The 22179-nt window shown below is 40.6% G+C and overlaps 2 protein-coding genes across 6 annotated transcripts in view; both read left to right on the forward strand.

Moving 5' to 3' along the window:
• Nucleotides 1-323: 323 nt before the first annotated feature.
• Nucleotides 324-14371, forward strand: LOC120722187 (transmembrane protein 237A-like). 2 transcript variants are annotated; one of them, XM_040014126.1, is made up of 11 exons: nt 324-1085; nt 4518-4599; nt 4699-4827; nt 5200-5305; nt 8642-8796; nt 9977-10097; nt 11019-11210; nt 11658-11731; nt 12796-12883; nt 13528-13649; nt 14302-14371. In XM_040014126.1, the coding sequence occupies exons 2-11, from the start codon at nt 4530-4532 to the stop codon at nt 14367-14369; spliced, it is 1125 nt and encodes a 374-aa protein (XP_039870060.1). In that variant the 5' UTR covers nt 324-1085; nt 4518-4529; the 3' UTR covers nt 14370-14371. The 2 variants fall into 2 exon arrangements, with proteins under 2 accessions (XP_039870060.1, XP_039869360.1); XM_040013426.1 differs by lacking the exon at nt 14302-14371 and having other exon boundaries at nt 13528-14187.
• Nucleotides 14372-14591: 220 nt separating this feature from the next.
• Nucleotides 14592-22179, forward strand: part of LOC120720073 (abl interactor 2-like) — a 37093-nt gene continuing 29505 nt past the window's right edge. The window contains exon 1 of one of the 4 annotated variants that reach the window (XM_040010664.1): nt 14592-15338. In XM_040010664.1, the coding sequence (XP_039866598.1) occupies nt 15222-15338 (117 nt within the window). In that variant the 5' untranslated portion in view covers nt 14592-15221. The remainder of the gene's footprint in view (nt 15339-22179) is intronic. The other 3 variants (XM_040009990.1, XM_040012287.1, XM_040011501.1) reach the window with 3 other exon arrangements.

Here is a 22179-nt window from a genome sequence, read left to right on the forward strand (position 1 = left end):
CACTAGTAATTTAGAAATCATTGAATATTTATGTAGTCTTCTTATTTAAAAAAAAAAAAATCATTATTTTTGAGTGTAATCTTTTTTCAGATGCTCACTTCAAGCTGTTTATGTACAGTATGCATGTGTCTGTGTGTGTTGGCCTAATAGGATTGGTTTCAGTGACCTGATCTCTGCCGTGTAAAGGTTTAACCTTTGAGCTCCCATCCTTGACAGAGGACCAGCACACCTGCTCGGTTTCTCAATTTTATAAGGTTAAATTAGGTTGTTGTGTCTTTTTGAATGACATTTTTATCTGGTGGTGGCGATGAGGTAAAGTTACTGATATCCATCCTGATGGCCGGGACACTTTGCTCAAAACTCAAATCATCTAATCAAAGTCATTGGGATTCATTCTCTGGGGATCCAAGAGTATTTTGCTACCCACTATTATGACTACAAACCATTGTTTTTTTTATGTATTAATTGTTGATATGTCCAGAATTAGACAGGATATTTGGGGGAAAAGAGCAAGGGAATGATGTGCAGTATGCATAACCAATCTTCCATCAAGTTGTCCAGCTACTCTATCAACCACAAGAACCTTATGCCTCAACAAGTATCCCTAAAACCTTCCTATTGTGCTACAAAATGTACTCTGTGTTTTAATATCAGATGGGAATATGTGTATCAAGGTACAGGGTGGAGAAGAGTTGGGCCTGGTTCTTTTTCGTGATGACTGAGCTGCAGAGTAACCAGTGATTGGATCTCCCGAGAGAACAACTGAGAGATTATCAGCATCCATGGCTTATTTGAAGTGCAGCCAGCAGGTGACATCACAACTGATCCGCCAACCACAAAGCACAGCTCAGCACATGATCCACCTGTCACTCTAAACCCTAAGACAAGTCTCAAAGCCGGGCGAGCTGCCTTCTCTATGTCTTCTTCCTGCTTCGCCCCACCTTCTCGTCTTTTATTTCCTCTTTTAAATTAAGAGAGGGGAGTTTTTACTGAGAAGCTTTCCTTCAGCTGGATAAGGTCAGACACAGACGAGGACGGTCTGTGGTGTTTCCTCTGCACAGCCACAGACACACTCAGCTGCACAGGTAAGGACAGATACACGCTAAAATGATTATTCTGTACACTTACAAAACTTTTACTGAGGGTTGAGTCAAAGTTGTTACATTTATTAGGCTAATATCTATTCTATTTTTAAGAAAGTCTGGCTTCCAAAGCTCATTTTGGGAAAATGCTGTAGGACACAGAGAGGGGCCTCAGGTAGGACTCAAACCCAGGCCACTGCAATTACCCTTTCTTCTCTCACCCCAACTGGTCGCAGCAGAAGGCTGCCCCTCCCTGAGCCTGGTTCTGCTGGAGGTTTCTTCCTGTTAAAAGGGAGTTTTTCCTTCCCACTGTCGCCAAAGTGCTTGCTTGCTCATAGGGGGTCATATGATTGTTGGGTTTTTCTCTGTATGTAATATTGTAGGGTCTACCTTACAATATAAAGCTCCTTGAGGCGCCTGTTGTTGTGATTTGGTGCTATATAAATAAATTTGAATTGAATATAGTCACACTGTCCAGCTGCCACCCTGATGGTTAGTCTCATCACCAAATTGATACAAAGCATGTGATCTGTTCACACTTGAAAAAATACTTGAAAAATGCATAAAATTAAGTACAAATGTGAAGCATCCATCCATTCGCTTATCCTTTTTCAGGGTCGCGGGGGCGCTGGAGCCTATCCCAGCTGTCATAGGGCGAGAGGCAGGGTACACCCTGGACAGGTCGCCAGTCTGTCGCAGGGCTAACACACAGAGACAGACAACCATTCGCACTCACATTCACTCGCACATTCACACCTAATGGCAATTTGGATTTTCCAATTAACCTATCCCCACAAGCTGCATGTCTTGGGACGGTGGGAGGAAGCCGGAGTACCCGGAGGGAACCTACGCAAACACGGGGAGAACATGCAAACTCCACACAGAAAGACCCCGGCCTGATGGTGGAATTGAACTCAGGACCTTCTTGCTGTGCAGCAACAGTGCTAACCACTGTGCCACCGTGCTGCCCTTCAATATCACAGTAAACTATGGAGAGCGCTGCCATAACAAATTAAAAAGTAGACTAAAGTGCCCTTAATTTAGTAAATTTAGAATACTTCCCAGTGCACTTACTAGTTTATTAAGTTTAATTAAGTTTTACTGACATAGTGCCAAATCACAACAACAGCCGCATCAGGGCGCCAAACTATCAGAACACAGTAAATTTCCAATTCTGCAGTATATCTGCAGAAAAGCACACCTCAAATAAGAAATGTTTATAAAAGTAAAAACAATGTTAAAAGATCATCATACAAGTGATCTATAGATGTTATAAATAGGATCATATGTGACAACAAATGAAGGAGGGATCATAGACCCTACAATACTACAGACAAAACCCCAACAATCAAGTAACTCTCTTTGAGCAACCACTTGGCGTGGAAAGGAAAAACGTCCTTCCTTAACAGAAACCTCCGGCAGAACCAGGCTCATGGAGGAGCAGCTATCTGCCACAACTAGTTGGGGTCGACGGGAGGGAAACAAGATGAGAAGAGAATAACTAATGATTGAATGCAGAGAGGTGTATGAACACACAGTGAGTGGGAAAAAAGTGAGTGAAGAAGAAAAACTCTTCATCATTGGAAGCCCCCACCAACCTGGTCTTATTGCAGTGTCCATTATAGGAGAATATCGCTCTCTCTTTCTAGTCCCTGTCAGTACTCTCACTGAAGCATTTTGGATCAACCAAAGGATTTTCAGGGAGTTTCTACAACAGAGCAATAATAATAGATTACAGTAGTCCAGCCTAGACGTAATAAATGCATGAACTAGTTTTTTCACAATCACGCTGAGACATAAAGTTTCTAATTTTAGAGATATGGAAAAATTTTAGAGATAACATCAGTTACCACAATTAACCAGCCAATTGCAGTTACACTGAAACCAATTTGCTGTTCTTCAGGATTACAAGCTGATTTATGCTCATGAATTCATTCATTCATTTTACCCAGAGATTTAATAAGTCTATAACATGTCTTGAATGTGGTCAAAATTATATTAACATGTATTTTTAACAACCCGCAGAGACGCATTTTGTTCTGACATCAGAATTGATATGAATACATTAAAAGTCAAATACCAGCACATTTCAACCAGTCAGTACCAGATTAATACCAGTAACATGTAGCTGATATTGAATGTGATTGGAGCTGCTAAACCTGACAGTGTTTCTCAGGTTACTACAACACAACTTCTCTCATTTTTTCCACGTCTATCATTCCTTCATTTAAATGTTAGATAATAACGTGTTCGAAAGTTTGCTCAAATGCATTGTGAGCACAAGCTACTGATGTTTTATTTTTGATGATGGATGTTTTTAACCCACCAACATCTTTCTTCATAGAGAGGAAGTTAAATGCAAAATTATGACATTACTGTACAGCACTGCATTTGCTCTGTGGTACTTCAAAGTCACTGTGTATACGTTTTTGTAATCTAGTCACTGATCTTCTCAATTTTACTCAAGCACTTTTTGTTTAGGCCTTAGGAGTGGTGCATAAATATATTGCCTAAAGTGTCTCCATTCATTGGGCAGGTAGGACAAAACGCTATGTTTGATTCTCAGTTGGGCTAATTAAACTTACAGTGGGGAAAATAATTATTTGATCCTCAAGCCAAACATAACGTTGTATTTGGTGGAGAAACCATTGTTGGAAAGCACAACAATACCATGTTTTTTGCAGTTGGTCACCAGGTCTGCACACATCTCAGGATGGATTTTGGCCCACTCCTCTTTACAGAAACTCTAAATCTGTTAGCTTTCTTTTGCTGCTGCTCGGCAACTTCCAAGTGTCAGCTCCTTCCACACATTTCTCCTGACTGAGGTTAGGAGACTGGCTACATCACTTCATGACCTTAATGTACTTCTTTTGCCACGCCTTCTTGTCCTTGATTTTACCTCACGTGACCCCATCCAGTGACCCTTGATGCAGTGAAATCGTCTTTTACCCTCAGCAGCTAAACAGTCCAAAGCATATAGTTTCCACCTCCATGCTTAACTGCTGGGATGGTGTTTTCTGGATCATGATCAGCATTCCTCTTCCTGCCAAAGAGCTCGATTTTGGTTTCTTTTGACCAGAGCACTTTATTCCAAGCCTTCTATGAATCATTTAGATGTGCCTTCTTAAGCATAGGGACTTTGTAGATGCCCCAAGATTTCAGTCCATTACAGTGTAGTGTGTTACAAATGGTGCTCTTCACCAAACCATGTGCTTTGTGCTTTATGGTGTGCTTCTTAACCACCTGTCCTCAGAGCTTCAGCCTAATCCATTTATCTCAAACTGGCATCACCACTAGTCACCTCAATATCCTCATTAACATGAATTAACTGACCTGAATTGCTTTCTAAAGGGAGATATTCTGTGAGACACTGAGAGAGATTTGTGATTGAGTTTATAAAGACTTTTTCTGTCTTTCTCTTTGTGCTCCTTACAGAAAAACGACACAATGCCAGCTGTCAAGAACAAGAAAAAGAAGGTGAAGAAAGAGGTTGTTGATGAGGAAGAGCAGGGAGACGGTGAGGGAGTGACAGTCACTACTACCTGTAGTTTAAATGAAAATGTATTCTATCGTCCAGTATTTTTATTTTGTTTTCTTCTCTTTTGTTCTGTTCTAGTCGCCCTGGATGTGGAGATGGAGGAAGTGATCAACAGGAGCCATTCTGACAGTAGAGACCCTTTGACCCCAGAGCCACAGGATCTAGCACCACAGAAGAAGAAGAAGAAGAAGAAGGCACCTACAGTTGGTAATAAAACCTTTACTAGCTTTAACACATGTGTAAAAGGTTGTGACCCAAATCCAGAGGCAATACTAATTCTATACAGAAGACAAAAAGTACGTCTGAATTTCTGATTCTTTCTTTCAGTCTGTTTGATCAGAATTTGCATGATTTTTTTTTACATGTACTTTACACCCATTCTGTTTCTTATTACATATGCCAGTTTTCTTGTAATTGTCATAGAGGCAGTGGGAGTTCTAAAGGCACAGAATAAATTAGATGTTAGATGATGGGCTGCATGACAACAAGCGAGATTAAAAAAAATAAAGGGCCTCAGCTAACAATCATGATTGACAACTGTGACCTTTAAAGCTTTCACATCATATATTTCTTTGTCAGAGCACGAAACAGAGCATGCTGATATGCCAAATGGCAACATTGCTGAATCAGTGATAGATGGAGAAGAAATGAATGTCGCTGTAACCAGGAGGACAAAAAGGAAGAGGTGAGTACCAGCATTAGGTCAGATCCTCATATTTGCATCCAAAGAACTAATCCGTTCAGTTTTTTATTCAGTAAAGAGTTCACTCGTCATTTGTGACAGTCAGGAATCAAATTAGGAAAGTACAAGCAGCAGCATTAACTATGGTAAAGGTAATCATTAGTAAACTGTGGCAGTTAGCTTTAGCTGAAGTGATGTCAAAAGTTAAACTTAGTCACTGTCAGTAATATGAAAAAGAATGTTTTCATAGGACTTTGGTAATAAGCAAAACACAACCAATGATTCAGTAGCTTGTGAAACCAATTTCAGTTCAATGCAATTCAATTCAGTTCAGCGGAGTTTTACTTATATAGTGCCAAATCATAAAAACAGCTGCCCAAAGATGTGTTATATTGTTAGATAAAGACCTACATTACAGAGAAACCTTGAATAGTCACACAACTCCCTATGAATGAGCACTTAGCAACAGTGGAAAGGAAAACCTCTTTAGCAGCAATAACTTAAAGTAATCATTTTCTGCATAACTTTATCAGTCTCTCACACTGGAGGAAATTTGGTCCATTCTCCTTCATATTTGCTGCTGTACTAAGAGCATGTTGTCCTGCTGCATGATAGGAGTACATGGTCAGCGCAGTGATTGCAAGGCGTCCAGATCCTGTGGCAGCAAAAAAAGCCCAATTCATCCGTAGTTTACCACAGTGCTTGACAGTCGGTGTGACGTAATTGTGCTGATATGCAGTTTTTTCTCCAAATGTAGCATGTGCAGTGTTGGGGAGTAACGGAATACATGTACCGCCGTTACGTATTTAAAATACAAAATATGAGTAACTGTATTCCGTTACAGTCACCGTTTAAAAAGGTGGTATTCAGAATACAGTTACTTTGTTGAAATAAATGGATTACACGGCGGTACTTTCCTGTTTCATATTGTGGCGGGTCAGGACTGTTTGGGTTTTGTTTGACAGCTACGTTCTGTTGTTCCAGGGTTGCCATGGTTACAGGGTGACGCTCTCTCTCTGCGTGTTTCCTGGGTGAGAGAGCGCCTTTTTGTTGTTGTTGTTGTTGTTGTTGTGCTAAGCTAATAGGGAGAATGCTACAGGTATAGCGCTAAAGAATGTAGCCTCATGGGCAGTGTAGTCCGTGCTGCAGGGAGAATGGACTGCCATACACTTCATGTGTCTGTGAGCGCGAGGAGGGAGAGAAAGGGGAGTGGAAAGGTACGAGTTGTCATCGAGCAAAAACGGGAGCTGGAAGCATGTAAATATAATAATAACCACTGCAGCCAAGAAGAGTGCCTGACGAGCCCAGTTGTAAGTAAGCTATTAAAACTCGACTGTACACTGTGTTCGTGTTTTCCTCCGAAACAATAAGTTCCGTTGGAGCAGTCTTTCAACGCCTCTCTTTGTCTCTCGCAAGAAAACTTGACCCAGACAACAAAGTAAAGCTATTTTTGGCTACGAGCCCGACACAGAACCCAATGTATTAGTCAGAGGTCCCTTTACTACGGGTTCGGAGCCGCGGACCTTCAGTGACAGTAATAAATCACAGCAATAGTACATTCACGTAGTTGTAAAAAGCATGATAACATATTAAGTAATCCAAAGTATTCAGAATACGTTGCTCTCATCGAGTAACGTAACGGAATACGTTACAGAATACATTTTGGGGCATGTATTCTGTAATCTGTAATGGAATACATTTTAAAAGTAACCTTCCCAACACTGAGCATGTGCATTATAGCCAAAAGGACATTGTTCCAGCCGTATTGTGTTTTATTCAGAAACACCTTTGTAAACTGTAATATAACTCTTGGATATTTCTGTACTGCTACTTACCAAGATAATATCATGGAAGCAGTACTCCTGGAGTTAGTGTTTCCTGGTCTGTCTTTTGTCACTAAACGCTCATTTTTTTTTGTTTGATGTAACCTCATAGGGGATTTGAACCAGTAATCTTTCCTTTGCCAAGTTAATGTGTAAACTTCTACATTTCATAGCCTAAATTTACAAAATATGAATATGGAATTGAAAAGCAAAGGTGAGCTGTAAAAATTCATATATACAGGTAATGGAAAATCAAAACCCCCAAAATGTTTTCCCAGAATGGTCTTGTTTCAACACAACAATGCCAGATTACATTATGCACACATTACAACAGCATAGTTCTACACTATAAGAGTCGAGGTACTAAACTGGCCTGCTTGCAGTCAACATTTTGCTTCCAGAACCACAGCATCTGATTTCTTTAATTTTCACATGTATTAAAAGAAGAAGATGTGCCACCTTCTTTGAAACGTGTCACAGTAATAAGACTGAAAATGGTAATATTTTTCATAATCATGTTTTTATGATTGCATTCTTTTTGTTTGTGTGTTTCTATTTTTCACGCCATCCCAGCAAAAGGGTTTACAAGAACAAAACAAACAAAAGGATTTGTACTACCATATCTATAAATCAGTAAATTGCCAATGCACCTGTTGTTTAGATCAGTTATGAGCCAATGAGAGTTATCGTTATGGAGATGAGCTATTTGACAGTAATAAGAGGTAATGGAAGGTAAAAGGACCTGATGGCAGCTTAATGTAGCTAACTAGCAGCTGAGGTTATCACCTTTTATTCAACTTATCTCCTATTACATTGTCCCTTATTTTCAATGTGAGCAAAAATATTCACACAGACACACTGAGTCTGTGTGAATAAAGACACAACTAAGAGTTGTTTGTGTAACATATAGAGGATTTGATTTTGAAAGGAAAACCTACTTCCCATTTACACTCATAAATTAAACATATTTATTTTGAAAAGCTTGCGTCTCTTGGTAGACTCTGGCCTTTAGAGGTCTCTGAGTTTTATGTGCTGATAGTCTAGCATGTCTTAGGTTATCAGTCATCCAGCGCATGACAGGGCAGTCATAAGCATTTGAGGTGATAACCCCACTAAGGTTAAACACCTGGGACTCACCATCAGCTCAAAAAGCTGTGTTGGCTTGGCTTAAAGCAACAGTCAACAATGTCCAGATAACAAAGCCCAGCATGCAGACGTACACAACCAAAGCTATAATGATTATTACAGTTGTCTCCAATTACTCATTGGATTTCTAACACCTTGCAAGAGTCCCTGGTTGCTATGGCAACTCACAAAAAAAAAAAAGAAAAGGGGAGATGAAAAGCTGGTTTTTTTTTGTTTTGGGGTTCAATGTTGACATATTCATGTCAGTCCATGTGTCCACACCTAATAATGACCAAAGTTATTAAAAAGCAGTAACATATTTCAGTCTGGATAAATGGATGGACTTAGTGCTGCCATGTGACAAAACCCTCTTCCCAATGTCACCTGGCAGGAAGGCGAAGGCTACAGAGCACTCCAGCAATGATCTGGGAGCAGAAAATGACGATATCATCACAGACTCCCAGTCGCCCATCCCCCAGCATTCCCTGTTCTCAGCCCCGCACGGACACAGCCATCCAGCTGGCAAAGTGTTTGTGGAGAGGAACCGTGAGTATGAATCAGATTTACCAGGATCAAATACACGACGTGGCAGCAGGATGATGATCCTTCTCATTTTTGACCATGAATGTGAACAGCTAAATGCAGAAAAGCATCTAGAAGTTTCAAACTCTACAAACTGCTTCCTTTAAATACTATAAATGAAACCATGATTTGACATGACCAGTGAACATTTCATTTAAGTGGTAAATGGACTGGCAGTTATATAGTACGAGCCAAGTCAAGTCACTTTAGTGCCATTTCAACTATGTGCAGTGGTACATTACACAGTGAAGACCATGATTCCTCCAAGACCATGGTTCTATATAAAAATATAAACTATACAGTGTCAGTGTTCTGTTAGTTAACTAACAGAACACTGACACACACTCATGATTAGTAGGTGCCCAGCTTTACCTCCTGAGTCCTATCTGCCCCCTTTATTTTTTGATTTTTCCAATAAATTATTTAGTAATATTTCACAAAATAAAATTTGCTTGAATTTTTGTTTGTTGGTTTTACTTTTAATTTTTTGAATAAAAATTAGAATTACCTTCCTGGCCAGACCACTGGCCTCTTTAATCCATCAGGCGCTTTGTCTATGTAGGTCACTGGCAGCTGACCTCATCTGACCCTGCAAATCTCCTCAGACACTCTCCAAGCACTTGGTGTTGCATGGCTTAACTGACTGCTGGCTCTGAAATGACCGCATGATCATTTATGTCATTGCTGCTCTTCAAGATTTCAAAATGTAAACATTTTTTTTTAAATGTCAGATCGGTGCACCCGGTTTAGCTCAGTGGGTGAGCAGGTGACCATTTGCTGTATGGCCAGAGAGCAGTAGGCCTGGGTTTGAGACCAACCTATGGCTGTTTGCTGCATGTCTTCCTCTATCTTTCTATCTTCACTGTCCCCATCCAATAAAGCTCAGGACAAAGAATAATTTGACTGGTCAACATGTAAAGCTGTGAATGTTAAAAACAAGTTCACTTAACTCCCAATAATGTTCATTATTATGTTCTTAGACAATGGCTGGATTCTGAGGTTTGGATCTGGTTAGGATTATTTTCTCCAGAAAATTGAAGTGATGGAAACATAATTGTGTGTGTGTGTGTGTGTGTGTGTGTGTGTGTGTGTGTGTGTGTGTGTGTGTGTGTGTGTGTGTGTGTGTGTGTGTGTGTGTGTTCAGGGCGGTTTCAGGGAGAGCGAGTGGAGCATCTCCGACACTCTGAGTTGATGGATGACTACATGGAACCGAGACAGCTCTGGACCACCAGAGATGTTGCAATACGAGTCCACAGCAGCTTCAGGTCTGCAGACACACACATACACATAGAATGGGTTACATTAACACTGGCAGGAGCTAGCTGCAGCAGCTGTTTCAAACTGTTATGTATCTTATACATGTCTACTCAGCCAATCACATGGCAGCAAACGAATGCATTTAGATATGTAGACATGATTAAGACAAACTGTTGAAGTTCCGACTGAGCATCAGAATGAAGAAGAAAAGTGATTTAAGTGACTTCGAATGCAGCGTGGTTCTTAGTACCAGACAGACTGGTCTGAGTATGATAGTATAGTATGTATTAGTGACAGGCTGGCAGGCTCAGAATTTGAAATCATGGACCCCCTCCTTGCTTATATCAAAGGTTCGGCTGGGCTGGGTATGATGGAGTAATGGTATGTGGGCAAACTTTGGGCCCTTTAGTACCAACTAAGCATCATTTAAACATGGCTTTATCACCACAGTGCACCTGTATTCCAATGGCTGCTTCCAGCAGAATAATGCACCATGTCACAAAGCTCAGATCATCTCAAACTAGTTTCTTAAATATGAGTTCATTGTATTCAAATACCCTTCACAGTCACCAGATCTCAAACCAAAAGAGCACCTGGAATAGGAAATGTGCACCAGCATGTCATCATGGACCAGAATGTTTCCTCCACCTTGTTGAATAATGCCACAAAGAATTCAGAGAGTTCAGAAGGCAAAAGGAGTTCTAACCCTGTACTAGCAAGGTGTAACTAATGAAGTGGCTGGTGAACGTATATCTGATATAAAATATTTCACATACTATGCCACCATCCTGCAGTGGTCCTAAATACACCAATTCAGCAGTTCTTTTCTCTTGTTTTGTCACAGAGAAACAAAGACTTTCAATGAGTAGCATGAGTAGCTGCCATGAAACCAGTTTAACGTGGTCCTGTGGTGTGATCTCCACCTGCAGGGTGATAGGTCTGTTCTGCCACGGTTTTCTGGCCGGCTTCGCAGTGTGGAACATCATTGTTGTGTACGTCTTAGCGGGCGAGCAGATGACCACGCTCCCCAACCTGTTGCAGCAGTACCACCTGCTGGCCTACCCAGCCCAGTCTCTGCTCTACCTGCTGCTGGCCATCAGCACTGTGTCTGCATTTGACAGGTTTGTGAGTTTAATAACTCAGAAGTCTACCTCTGCAGTCTCATTGAGAAGCAGAGGTGGAACCCATGTCATTGTTTAAGCTACTTAAAGGAGTGCGGTTCAGTTTGTGGACTTTATCATGTCATATTAATTATCTTTGAAGAATCTTTAATTATTCAACTTATGCATTTTTACATTATATCTTTCAGCTCTTATTGTTTTAATTGTTCTTGTATTTTGTTCATCTCAGATGTTAAACTAACGATCCCCAAATTTCACTGCTCTTATAATTTAAAAGAAATTAAGAATCTGCACTTGGTGGAAACATGTACTGGAGACCTGTATTTTCCACCAGCAATTGAAAGAAATAGTCTCATAATTGTCCAAATTCCTGCTGGACAGGAATTGTTGACTTGAATAAATAAGAAGGTGAAAAGTAACAGCCTTGCTGTTTTGCATCATCTGCAGAGTGAACCTGGCCAAGGCCTCCATGGCCCTGAGAGGCTTCCTCACCCTGGATCCTGTCGCTCTGGCTTCCTTCTGTAAGTAAGACAAGACAAAAGCACAATGATGACGATGTTGATGTTAAGGCCTTAATGTGGTTAAGGACTATGCAGTCCTGTAAAAAACTAGAATACACCTTTACTCCCTCCATAGAAATTACAAGAGTAAGTAGGACCCAGGTACTGCTAATCAAATGCACCTGATTAATTCAATTATATCAAGGCTTTAGCAATTTGCTGGTCTGTCATTCCAAAGTCTTCTTTCCAGGAGTGGACATAGCACCAAATTCCCCCCACGGTCAGACTGTGCAGTTAAAAATTGCAGGAAAACCAAGAGCTACATCTCAGTGTTCTCCTAGCAACCTTAAGAAGTAAAAGTAAAGTTTGCCAGGAGGAAACCTCTTTTTCTCTTAAAAGGATATGGCAGCACGGCTTGGGTTAGCAAAGTTACATGTGAACAAACCACAGGACCTCTGGAACAAGACAAAGTGGAGATGTTTGGCCATAATACAAAGGACAGTTTAGAGAAAACCAAACAACAGCATATCAGCACAAATACCTCATACTAACTGTCAAGCACAGTGGTGGAAGGATATTGAGCTGGGCTAGTTTTGTAGCGTCATGACCTGGACACCTTGTACTAATGGAGTCAACCATGAACGCCTCTGCATATCAAAGTATTCAAAAGTGAAGTCATCTGTCTGACAGGTAATATTTGGCTTACCCTGGGTCATGTAAAAGAACAATGATCGCCAGCTTGGCAGCAAATTCAAACCTCATTCGCACTTAAATGCTGTGGGGCTTCATAGAGCTGCGCATGAACAAATGCCTACAAATTTGAAAGATCCAAGGTTTAAAGAAGAGTGGGCCAAAATTCCTCCACAACAATGTTAGAGACTGATAAAGTCATTCAGAAAACAATTACTCATTGTAAGGCCGGTTAAGGTAGATCTAAAGCTAATGAATTATGAACCTAGGCATGTTGGACCTGGTCATTTTTTATTTTCTTACTGGTTTTTCACAGGATCTCATAGAAAACTGAAAAAACGTTATTTTTTAAATGCCTGTAAGTATCCAAACATCTTCTCTCTTTGTGTGCTCAGTGTATTTTATAGCCCTGATCCTGTCCCTCAGCCAGCAAATGGCCAGCGATCGCATCAACCTGTATCCCACTGCCAATGAGACTCTGTGGTGAGATTTTTGTTTTCATTTTTATAAGTCAACATTTTTAGCGTGATCTTGGAAAAGCAAAGAGGAAAACAGATGAAAGCAATACTTTCCACAAAAAGTTCAAGGTTGACATGGCAACTGAATTTAAAAACTGATAGGAGCTTAAAGGGCTAAAAGGAAATATCTGATGCAGGATGGTTTAAAAGCAGGTGTTTTACATTTACATTATATACAATACTTTATTAGTACTTCTGTGGTTCCAGTAGAACACTAAACGTGTATGAGAAGTATATTTTTAGCCATTTTTAGGCATATTCAGGCAATTGTAGTCAAATGTTGTTTTTTCCCATGATGAAACTAATTTGAATATCTTTCTATATATTGAGTAATACTTACATTTTAATTGTATGGCAGATTTAAAAACAAAACTCTTTTAAAAACCAAAAGTATCCAGAAAACATTCACACATTTCCACATAAAAGGAACATCTTCCTTTTAACAACACTGAGACCTGAGGCACCATTGCACCTTTATTAAACTTAACTTGGAGAATCTCAGAGTTCTGCTATTTTCTCCTTATCATGGCTGGAAAACCCTCCTGAGGACTCAATCTTGACATGGAATGGTAAAATAATAACTGCTATTTAACCCCTCATGTCCTGCAGGCCTCCTGGTTCAGAGCAGCAGATCCTGCGGCCGTGGATTGTGGTGAACCTGGTGGTGGCGCTGTTGGTGGGCGTGGCATGGGCTGTCGTCTCCACACGACCGGACATCGACTACACAGAAGGCAAGTTTAGCTAAAACTAACCTGATATGACTTGAGACATTCCATCATCCAGTGATGAAAGTAACCAAATGTAGTTAAGTACAGTTCTCTGGTCTTTTGCATTACTTGTACAAAAATACACTATTGCTCATAACAAATATGTATTCCTATTAAGCTACAAAACTTTTTTTTATAGAAATTGAAATGTAAAAATCACACAGAGGGATGTTACTTAACTTTGGGGACACCTTCTTGAGCAAACAGGAAACTTTAATGATACTTCAAATCCTGTGGAAACAGTGAAATAAACTAAAAACATGGTAATAAAACTACAACAACAGAAATCGTAAAAGGCTTCTGTAGGATTTGCCAGGTGTTTTGGCCACACAGCACACGCACATGGAGTCTCTTGGACTCCAAATACACCAGGTAGCCTGAAGGATTAATGACACATCACTTTTTTTTTCATTTAAATGTAGCTGTACAAAGTATAAAAGTAATACTTTTGATGCATTGCTGTGTTCCAGGTGTCATTCTTTACATCACCACTAGATAGAAGCAAAGTGAAACATGTTCAAACCCTAAAACACGAGGCAGACATTCACATGTCATCAAGCCAGTGTGTGCGCGCTTTGTAGAAATGTAAGCTGATGGTCTGGATTTCCTTTTGCAGAGTTTTTGATGACAATGGAAGTGGAGGGATACCCGAGAGGAGATGAGAACCTGGAGATTCCGGCCTGAAAACCTTCTCTCTCACTGTGTGTTTGTCTCTGTCTTTGACTCCAAGTCTGTTTTACTAAATTCATTTATGTTTTTGTATAATGTAGCTTTGTGTTTGAACTGATTTTGCAAATAAACTAATAAAGGCTATATGGTGATAGGTGGTTGATACTTCTGCAGGGGAATAAGCGCCAGAAGAGCATAAAATACTTTCTGGTGTTTGTACTCCACTTGTAAATGTTTGTATTATTTTCATTCCTCTATTTTTGCTTATGGTCGTTTGCACCTTTTAGCAGTTTTGTCTGTGAAGTCATTTTGTGTGTCTGTTGTGTTTTGTGTTCTCATCAGTTTTTGTGTCTTTGTGTGTTTCCTGTTTGTGGTCATTTTACCCATTTTGCCTGTACCAATTTGTATACACAACAGCATTTTTTTATGCCTTGTGTTGTAATTGGGAAGTCACTTTGCATGTCTTTGGATGTATCTGTAGCCATCCTTTTGTGTATCCCTTTGATGTCATTTTGTGTGCCTTGTTTGTTTGTAGCTGTTTTATAAGTCATTGTAATATTTCCGAGCTCTTTTTGCCTCTTTTGCCGTCATCATTTGCATCACCTCCTGCATGTATTTCATAACAGTTTTGCGTGACTTTGATTAACATTCCCTAAAAAGAAGGTTAAACAGTCAAACGAAACAATATCATGGCCCCACCTTACGACTGTGGGCTCTACACTTGTGCCTGGTAGTCCCTCAGAGCACTTCCACTCGCTCACTTTTCTTCATGCCATCACAATAATGAGATTTCCGCACAGCCCCTGAAGGCGCTAGGATCCATCCATTCAGCGCGCGCTGCAGCCGTGTAGTAAAAGCCATGTAAAAATGGCGGAGCTGCAGATGCTGCTGGAGGAGGAAATTCCTGCGGGGCGAAGAGCGTTGTTGGACAGTTTTACCAACCTGGAAAGAGTCGCGGAGTACTGCGAAAGCAACTATGTCCAGGTACATGCTCATATTTAAGCAGCAAGTGTATAAGTTGGGTGAAATGACACATCGAGGCAATGTCAGTTGGGAGTAGGCGGTTTGGATAGAGGAGTGATGGAATGACCGTGCCAGATTCCGTTATGTTACCCGTGGCTTTTATGTAAAGGGGAAAAGTCACAGCGAATTCAATGCAAACACTGACCCGCTGATGCCTGAATAGGAAGGTTGTCGGGGTCAATTCGGTTTTTTAAAAAATATCCTCAAACACATCTTTACTAGTGAAAAATCAACTTTTGCAAGTGGTTTGCGCAGCACCGTGTTGTTTTCTGATTGAGCGTGACTCCGTGGGAATGTGATGGGTGGATTTTGGTTAGTTTTAAAAGTTTGCTTTAACCGGATTAAGTTTGAATATGTTCACTGAATGGGTGCCGAATTAATTGTCGAGTTGCGTTTTTATAGTAAAATGTCTCTTGCAAAGTCTGTGATGTTTATGTAAACAGACAATCGCTTGAGCAGAGATGTGTTAATGGGAGTCTGGCGCGACGCTTAACTGGTATGTGATTGTGGCCAATAACTTGCCCCGTAAATCGCTGCTGAGATTTATGATTTACTTTTAATGCTATTCGTCTGATAATTTAAACAAAATCTATAATCAGTTTGTTTTTATTTATTTATTTTCATCAAATGATAACCAGCAGAATTGAGGGAATCTGAAGATAATTGTTAGTTTCAGTCCTGATGAAACATTGTTTCAATTTGCCATCAAAGTGGCAAATACGGCTGTTATGACAAATACATGTATCAGATTAATCTTTAGTATTGTCCATTATAGAGTCCGTTTGTCCTTGAAGATGCAGCTAATGATTAATATCCTCGCTGATTGACCTGGCAGCTTTTTCTTGATACAAATTATGCTTTTTTATGCTGTTACAGTGGTTGATGCTCATATTAACATGGCCAAAGTTTCAGACCATGAGGTCCATGTATGTTCAAAACATACTTTAGAGTGCTCGAAATGCTCTGTTTCAGACACTTTCTTCTCCTCTTTGCTCTGTATGACGTCAGTGACAGCGGAGATCCCAAATATGGTCATGTCAGGCTCACAACTCTAGGCTAATTTATGGAAATATGACATGGAGGAAAAGGGGTTTGCACTTATTGCTCTTTCCATCATTGATGGAATCGGATGACGTATGCGTCAAGTGGACATTGTGAAGGGAAGGGGACAAGAGTGGATCTTCTCTGTGGCTGGCAAATGGACCAACAACACCACAAGCAAGACCTGTTCTATCACATACTTTGTACACTGTTTCTATCTGACATTACGCATGCAGGCTGCAAATGTGAACCATAACTTTTGTTTCTGGCTGTAAGCACATAAGGCCCACCACCTGCTTTTCAAACCATGGATGGTCTAAAAGATGGACGTAGCCAGCATTATGCCACCTGTTGGTTTGTGAAGTCTTATTTTTGAATTTTCAAGCTGATGTTCCCCCCCACCCACCCCCCAAACGTAATGTTTGTCATGTCATTGAAACCGGACGTGACGAGCAAAGGTTGGATCTAAACTGCACATACAGCAATTTTCAACTGCGACTTACTCGAGGCTGTTGTGTTATAGCACAGTAATTTGTCATGGGCATAATACAGCCCCTTAAATTTAGTGTTAAATTAACACTCATTATCCACTGATGGCTTCTTGAGAATGTGAGATAGTGAGTTAGACACCAGTAGCTGTACTGGGCTGCCATCCCTCCACCCCCGTACTTGCTTAGCGGAGAGTGTATGAGTACGTGGGCAGACGAGGCTGTTACGGACAACTGTTCCTCCTCAGCTGGTCCTGTATACACACCTGTTCATCGCCACATTTCATTTAGATTCGTGTGTTTGTGTGAGTCTTACTGTCAGTCAACAAGTGAAAGTGCATCAACAGTCTTTCTTCTTTAAAGGCCAGAAGCACACAGGCGCTACATGATGCATCACCGAAGACCGACACAGTGAAATCTTGTTCTGCACATCTACACTTGATGGATACCACAAGGGCACTTTCTTTTTCCCCTCTTTTATTCCTTCTCCTCTCTATTTCTTCCTTCCTTTATAACCTTTGACCTTTTTATTTCTCAACCTGTTTTCACGCTGTACTAGCTTGGCATTAGCTTCCTCATTTTAGCAGTCACATCAGCAGTAACATGTCATCTTCTCAGGAAAGCTGAAAGTCTTTTTTAGCTCGTTAGACTGCTCACACTGCATGTTCAGATTGAGCCTAGCAAGGCTAACTCAGTACCCAGAGGATGGCCTACATTTATGCAGCCAGCAGATGATGTGATTGTTACATAATAGCGCAGTGTGCTGATCCTGTTTTATGGGCTAAATATTTGGATTCAGAGTTTACCCAGGTCAAGTCGTTGTTTGTCTTATGTGGCCACATCCTGGCATCCTTGTGGTCCAAATTCAGATTTAAATCAGTCTAGTGCTTTTTAAGGGGTGGGATTGGGAGGGTTACAGAGTGTCTTTATTCTTTTCATCCAGAATCAACTTTCTGGGATACCTTACCTGCATCAAGGTGCTTTGAGTGTTTATTTGTTTCCAGTGAACAGAGATTTTCAGTAACATAATGTTGCAACTGTACAAGATACAGTCATGAAACTTTGCACGTCTATGGTTGACATCAAACCATAGACCACACCTGGCTTTGAACAAGGGTGTGGTCAGTTTTGAGCATTAAATAAAGGCTTCCTGGAAGTGGGGAGGACAAGGGCTCCTTCCCATTTTATTTTGTACAATCCCGACATGCAGACAAACACCTGTGAGCAAACACTTGGCAACAGTGAAAAGGGAAAACTCTCTTTTAAGAGGAAGAAACCTCCAGCAGAACCAGGCTCAGGGTGGGGCAGCCATCTGCTGCGATTGGTTGGAGGTGAGAGGAGGTAGATGAGACAAAAGACACACTGTGGAAGCGAGCCAGAGATTAATAATAATGAATGACTAAATGCAGAGAGGTGTATAAAAACGGAAAGCATGAGAAGAGGTAAATGAAGACAAAACACTCAGTGCATTATGGGAAACCCCCACAGCAGCCTAGCCCTATTTAAAAGTTACTAAGAGAGGATTCAGGGTCACCTCATCCAACTCTAACTTTATGCTTTATCAGAAAGGAAAGCTGAAGGCTCTGTCTCCCATTCTACTTTTAAATATCCTAGGCACCACAATTGAGCCAGTAGTCTGATGGCAAAATGCTCTAATGGGGTGCTATGAGGTCTTTAACATAAACTGGGGCCTGATTATTCAAGACCTTGTAATCTGTTATGTGGTATAAAAACTGATTTCCATGACAAATGTAACCTGAAAATATCTCTTATGTGAACCAGTTGCAAACTGGTCATTAGTTGTGTTTATTAATAAAACTATGTTTGGAAGAGGCAAAGTAGGAGGAGTGTATGAAACTATCGAGTCCGCCTGTATGCGCCGAGTTTCACAGCTGTCTGCAGATATCAGGCTGATGTCAGGAGACACAAACAGCAGGAGCTGAGCTTGTGTGCTGACTTTCCTGTTCTGCCTCTGCTCAAAGTGATAATTAAAGTGGATTTTAATGCTCTGCTCTATTGAAGCCTCTTGTTCTGACTGCCCACAGCTGTGTGGGACTACTAGAATGTGTAAAATGATGACAGCTTTGCAGGTGGTGCAGATCTTAATGCTCTGCTGCCATGCATGTGACATCCTTAAATAATACAGCATTTCAATTACACATTATTGGTGGAGTTTTAAGTTGTTGGCTCCTTTTAATAATCGGGGAAAAGTAATTTTTGCTGTTCTTGTGATCAATAATAATGATCATTATTGATCATTAACGTGGTCAGTTTTTAATCAGGGAAATGGTCTATCCTACTTTAGATGTTCATGCTTCAAACAGCCATCCAGACTCCTAGCTTTGTCAGGAAAAAAGACAGAGATGACTGTTCCTGCCTCTTCCAAAGGTGCTGGAGACCCGGTTTTCAATATAACACCACCCACACATCCTCCTCCTTAATGCTGTAGGTTTGTAAACTGAGATAAATTGAAGCTGCACTCTAGAAAGTTAGAGCCTTAAATAGCTGCTTTCTTTTTTACAGAAAGTCTGTTGGAATATTTACTGTAACACAAAGGAAAAGATATTAGAGAAAATGATGAAAAATGGTGAGAAAAAAAGCAGCAAAGCAGGCCGTTACTACTTTTCTTTTTTTCAGATAAATTGCAAAATGTGTGGTTGTTTAGCGCCTTCAGCACAGAATCCGAGCGAGTCTGAACTGAGCATGTGCAGACACGTTTCTCCCCCTTGCCCCAACTACAGTCCTGTCCTGTTTTGTTCCTTCAGGGTTCTCCACAGCTGGTACCGGTTAGCTGTCAGCAGAGGTAGTTGTAATGTAACTCGACCTCCTGCTGCTCATTGAAAACACATGGTAGCGCTGCAGGAAGCTGGACATATACTCTGGTGATGGCTGTGTGCGTGTGTGTGTTTTGGGTTGAAAACCATGGCAATTGGTGCATCAGCCTCCACTTTCATTACTGATGCCAGGAACAGCTCCTGCGGGGGCGAAACACGCTGAACATTTGGAAAGATGGGTTTGTGATCAGAAGCTTGGCAAACCTGAGGTGATCATACATGCAGGCTCATAGAACAAAGTTGTTTTTTTCTCTTTTTCTAATAATTATGTGATATTCAGCTAGCACTGTATAATTAATGTGCTGTTGCAGTGCAGGTTGTGCAGTGGCACTTCAGAAGGACAGTACAACAGTCAGTGTCCGTTTGGTGCATGGTCACATGACTACCCTCTGTGGAGACCAGGTGGAACTGGATGCCAGCTGATGTAGAGACAGTGTTACTCTTTGATTCCCAATAATCTATTCATAATCAATTCAGTTCAGTTCAGTGATAGCACGTGTCCAACAGAGTGATGTCTGCTTCTGGTACCTTAACACTGGCCTGAGAGTTCAGCTGGGTTTACACTATGATGGTGTTTATGTTACCTAATCAAACTCCTCAACTAGTGAAATAAGTCATTGTTCATGAGGATGTTAGTTGGCTAAACAATTAGTTGGCACCAGAAATCCTGGTTTGTTAAGATGATGTTTAAAATGTCCGTTAATAAATCCTAGTAGACTGCGGCCTCGGCTGGGATTTTTAAGTAACATTACTGCCATATTGTCATACTGCCCAAACTTACTGACCGGGATGCCACCTGGATGGCTCCCAGGTGCATTGGACTGGATTGGGATTGGGGGCCAGACCTCAGATTACCATGGGGGGGATTTGTCATCTCGCATGCGTGGCGTCCCCCAGGATGAACTGGAGAAAGTGGCTCACACCAAAAACACCGGGGTTATTTTTAAATGACTACTTTCATGAAATAATTCTAAATCTGTGGCAAGTATAGTGAACAAATGGAAAATATTCTGCTTTTTTTCCTCCTTTTTTTTCTACAGTTGGATCTACAGATTTAGATTTTTGTCTTTTTTTTTCTCCACCAAATGCACTTAGCTGTGTTTCCATTTTTCTTCAGAAATAATCAAATCTGGCTGTTTGTATTCCCAGTTTAACCTGCAGGAGTTTGAGAAAACTCCTGTAACATTTTGTACTGCCACAAAGAACAAAATCACAACCAGTCAGCTGTCGATTCTTTTAAAATGGAAATAAAGCTGGGAGAAAATGTGTCAGCCATTAATTAAGAGTGTCGCACAAGAGGTGGGGAAATTATTGTGATCACAGTGTGTTAGTGGCTGATAGACAAGATGGAAAAGTGTGTGTTGTACATTTTATTATTATTCATGTTTTACTTACTGTGAGACCAAGTGGATTTGGATTCAGTGCAGTTCAAATTCATTTTATTTACTGCTTGGGCTTTGTTTTCTTTACATTATTGAGGATCAATAATAATCACTAGTGTTCATCTGTAAAAGTGATTATGCTTCCTCATTTATATTACCAGACGTTAGAAGCAATGTAAAATTTCATTGTGATTAATACTGCTTGACCCAGCAGCTGTTACCAAGCTGCAGTGATGCTGTGTATTGACATTTAAAAAGAGTGCTTTCACTGAGCGTTAAGAGGATTGATGATGCTGATTTAAAGAGACAGACTTTTTTTTCCTCTTAACTAAACTTTGTGTGACTTTAACTGACAAATTGTCTTTTTTTGAAAGTTCCTCATTGTTTTTTTTTAGTGTGCACAAAGACTGCTTGTATGTTTTATGTAATCGAGTAATTTAAAAAAATAATTAAAAGTAGAAATACCTCCCAAGCCATTAACTTATATACAGGGAGTGCAGAATTATTAGGCAAATGAGTATTTTGTCCACATCATCCTCTTCATGCATGTTGTCTTACTCCAAGCTGTATAGGCTCGAAAGCCTACTACCAATTAAGCATATTAGGTGATGTGCATCTCTGTAATGAGAAGGGGTGTGGTCTAATGACATCAACACCCGATATCAGGTGTGCATAATTATTAGGCAACGTCCTTTCCTTTGGCAAAATGGGTCAAAAGAAGGACTTGACAGGCTCAGAAAAGTCAAAAATAGTGAGATATCTTGCAGAGGGATGCAGCAGTCTCAAAATTGCAAAGCTTCTGAAGCGTGATCATCGAACAATCAAGCGTTTCATTCAAAATAGTCAACAGGGTCGCAAGAAGCGTGTGGAAAAACCAAGGCGCAAAATAACTGCCCATGAACTGAGAAAAGTCAAGCGTGCAGCTGCCAAGATGCCACTTGCCACCAGTTTGGCCATATTTCAGAGCTGCAACATCACTGGAGTGCCCAAAAGCACAAGGTGTGCAATACTCAGAGACATGGCCAAGGTAAGAAAGGCTGAAAGACGACCACCACTA

Source organism: Simochromis diagramma, unplaced genomic scaffold (assembly GCF_900408965.1).
Source record: "Simochromis diagramma unplaced genomic scaffold, fSimDia1.1 OVJJ01000322.1, whole genome shotgun sequence".
Classification (NCBI taxonomy): Eukaryota; Metazoa; Chordata; class Actinopteri; order Cichliformes; family Cichlidae; genus Simochromis; species Simochromis diagramma.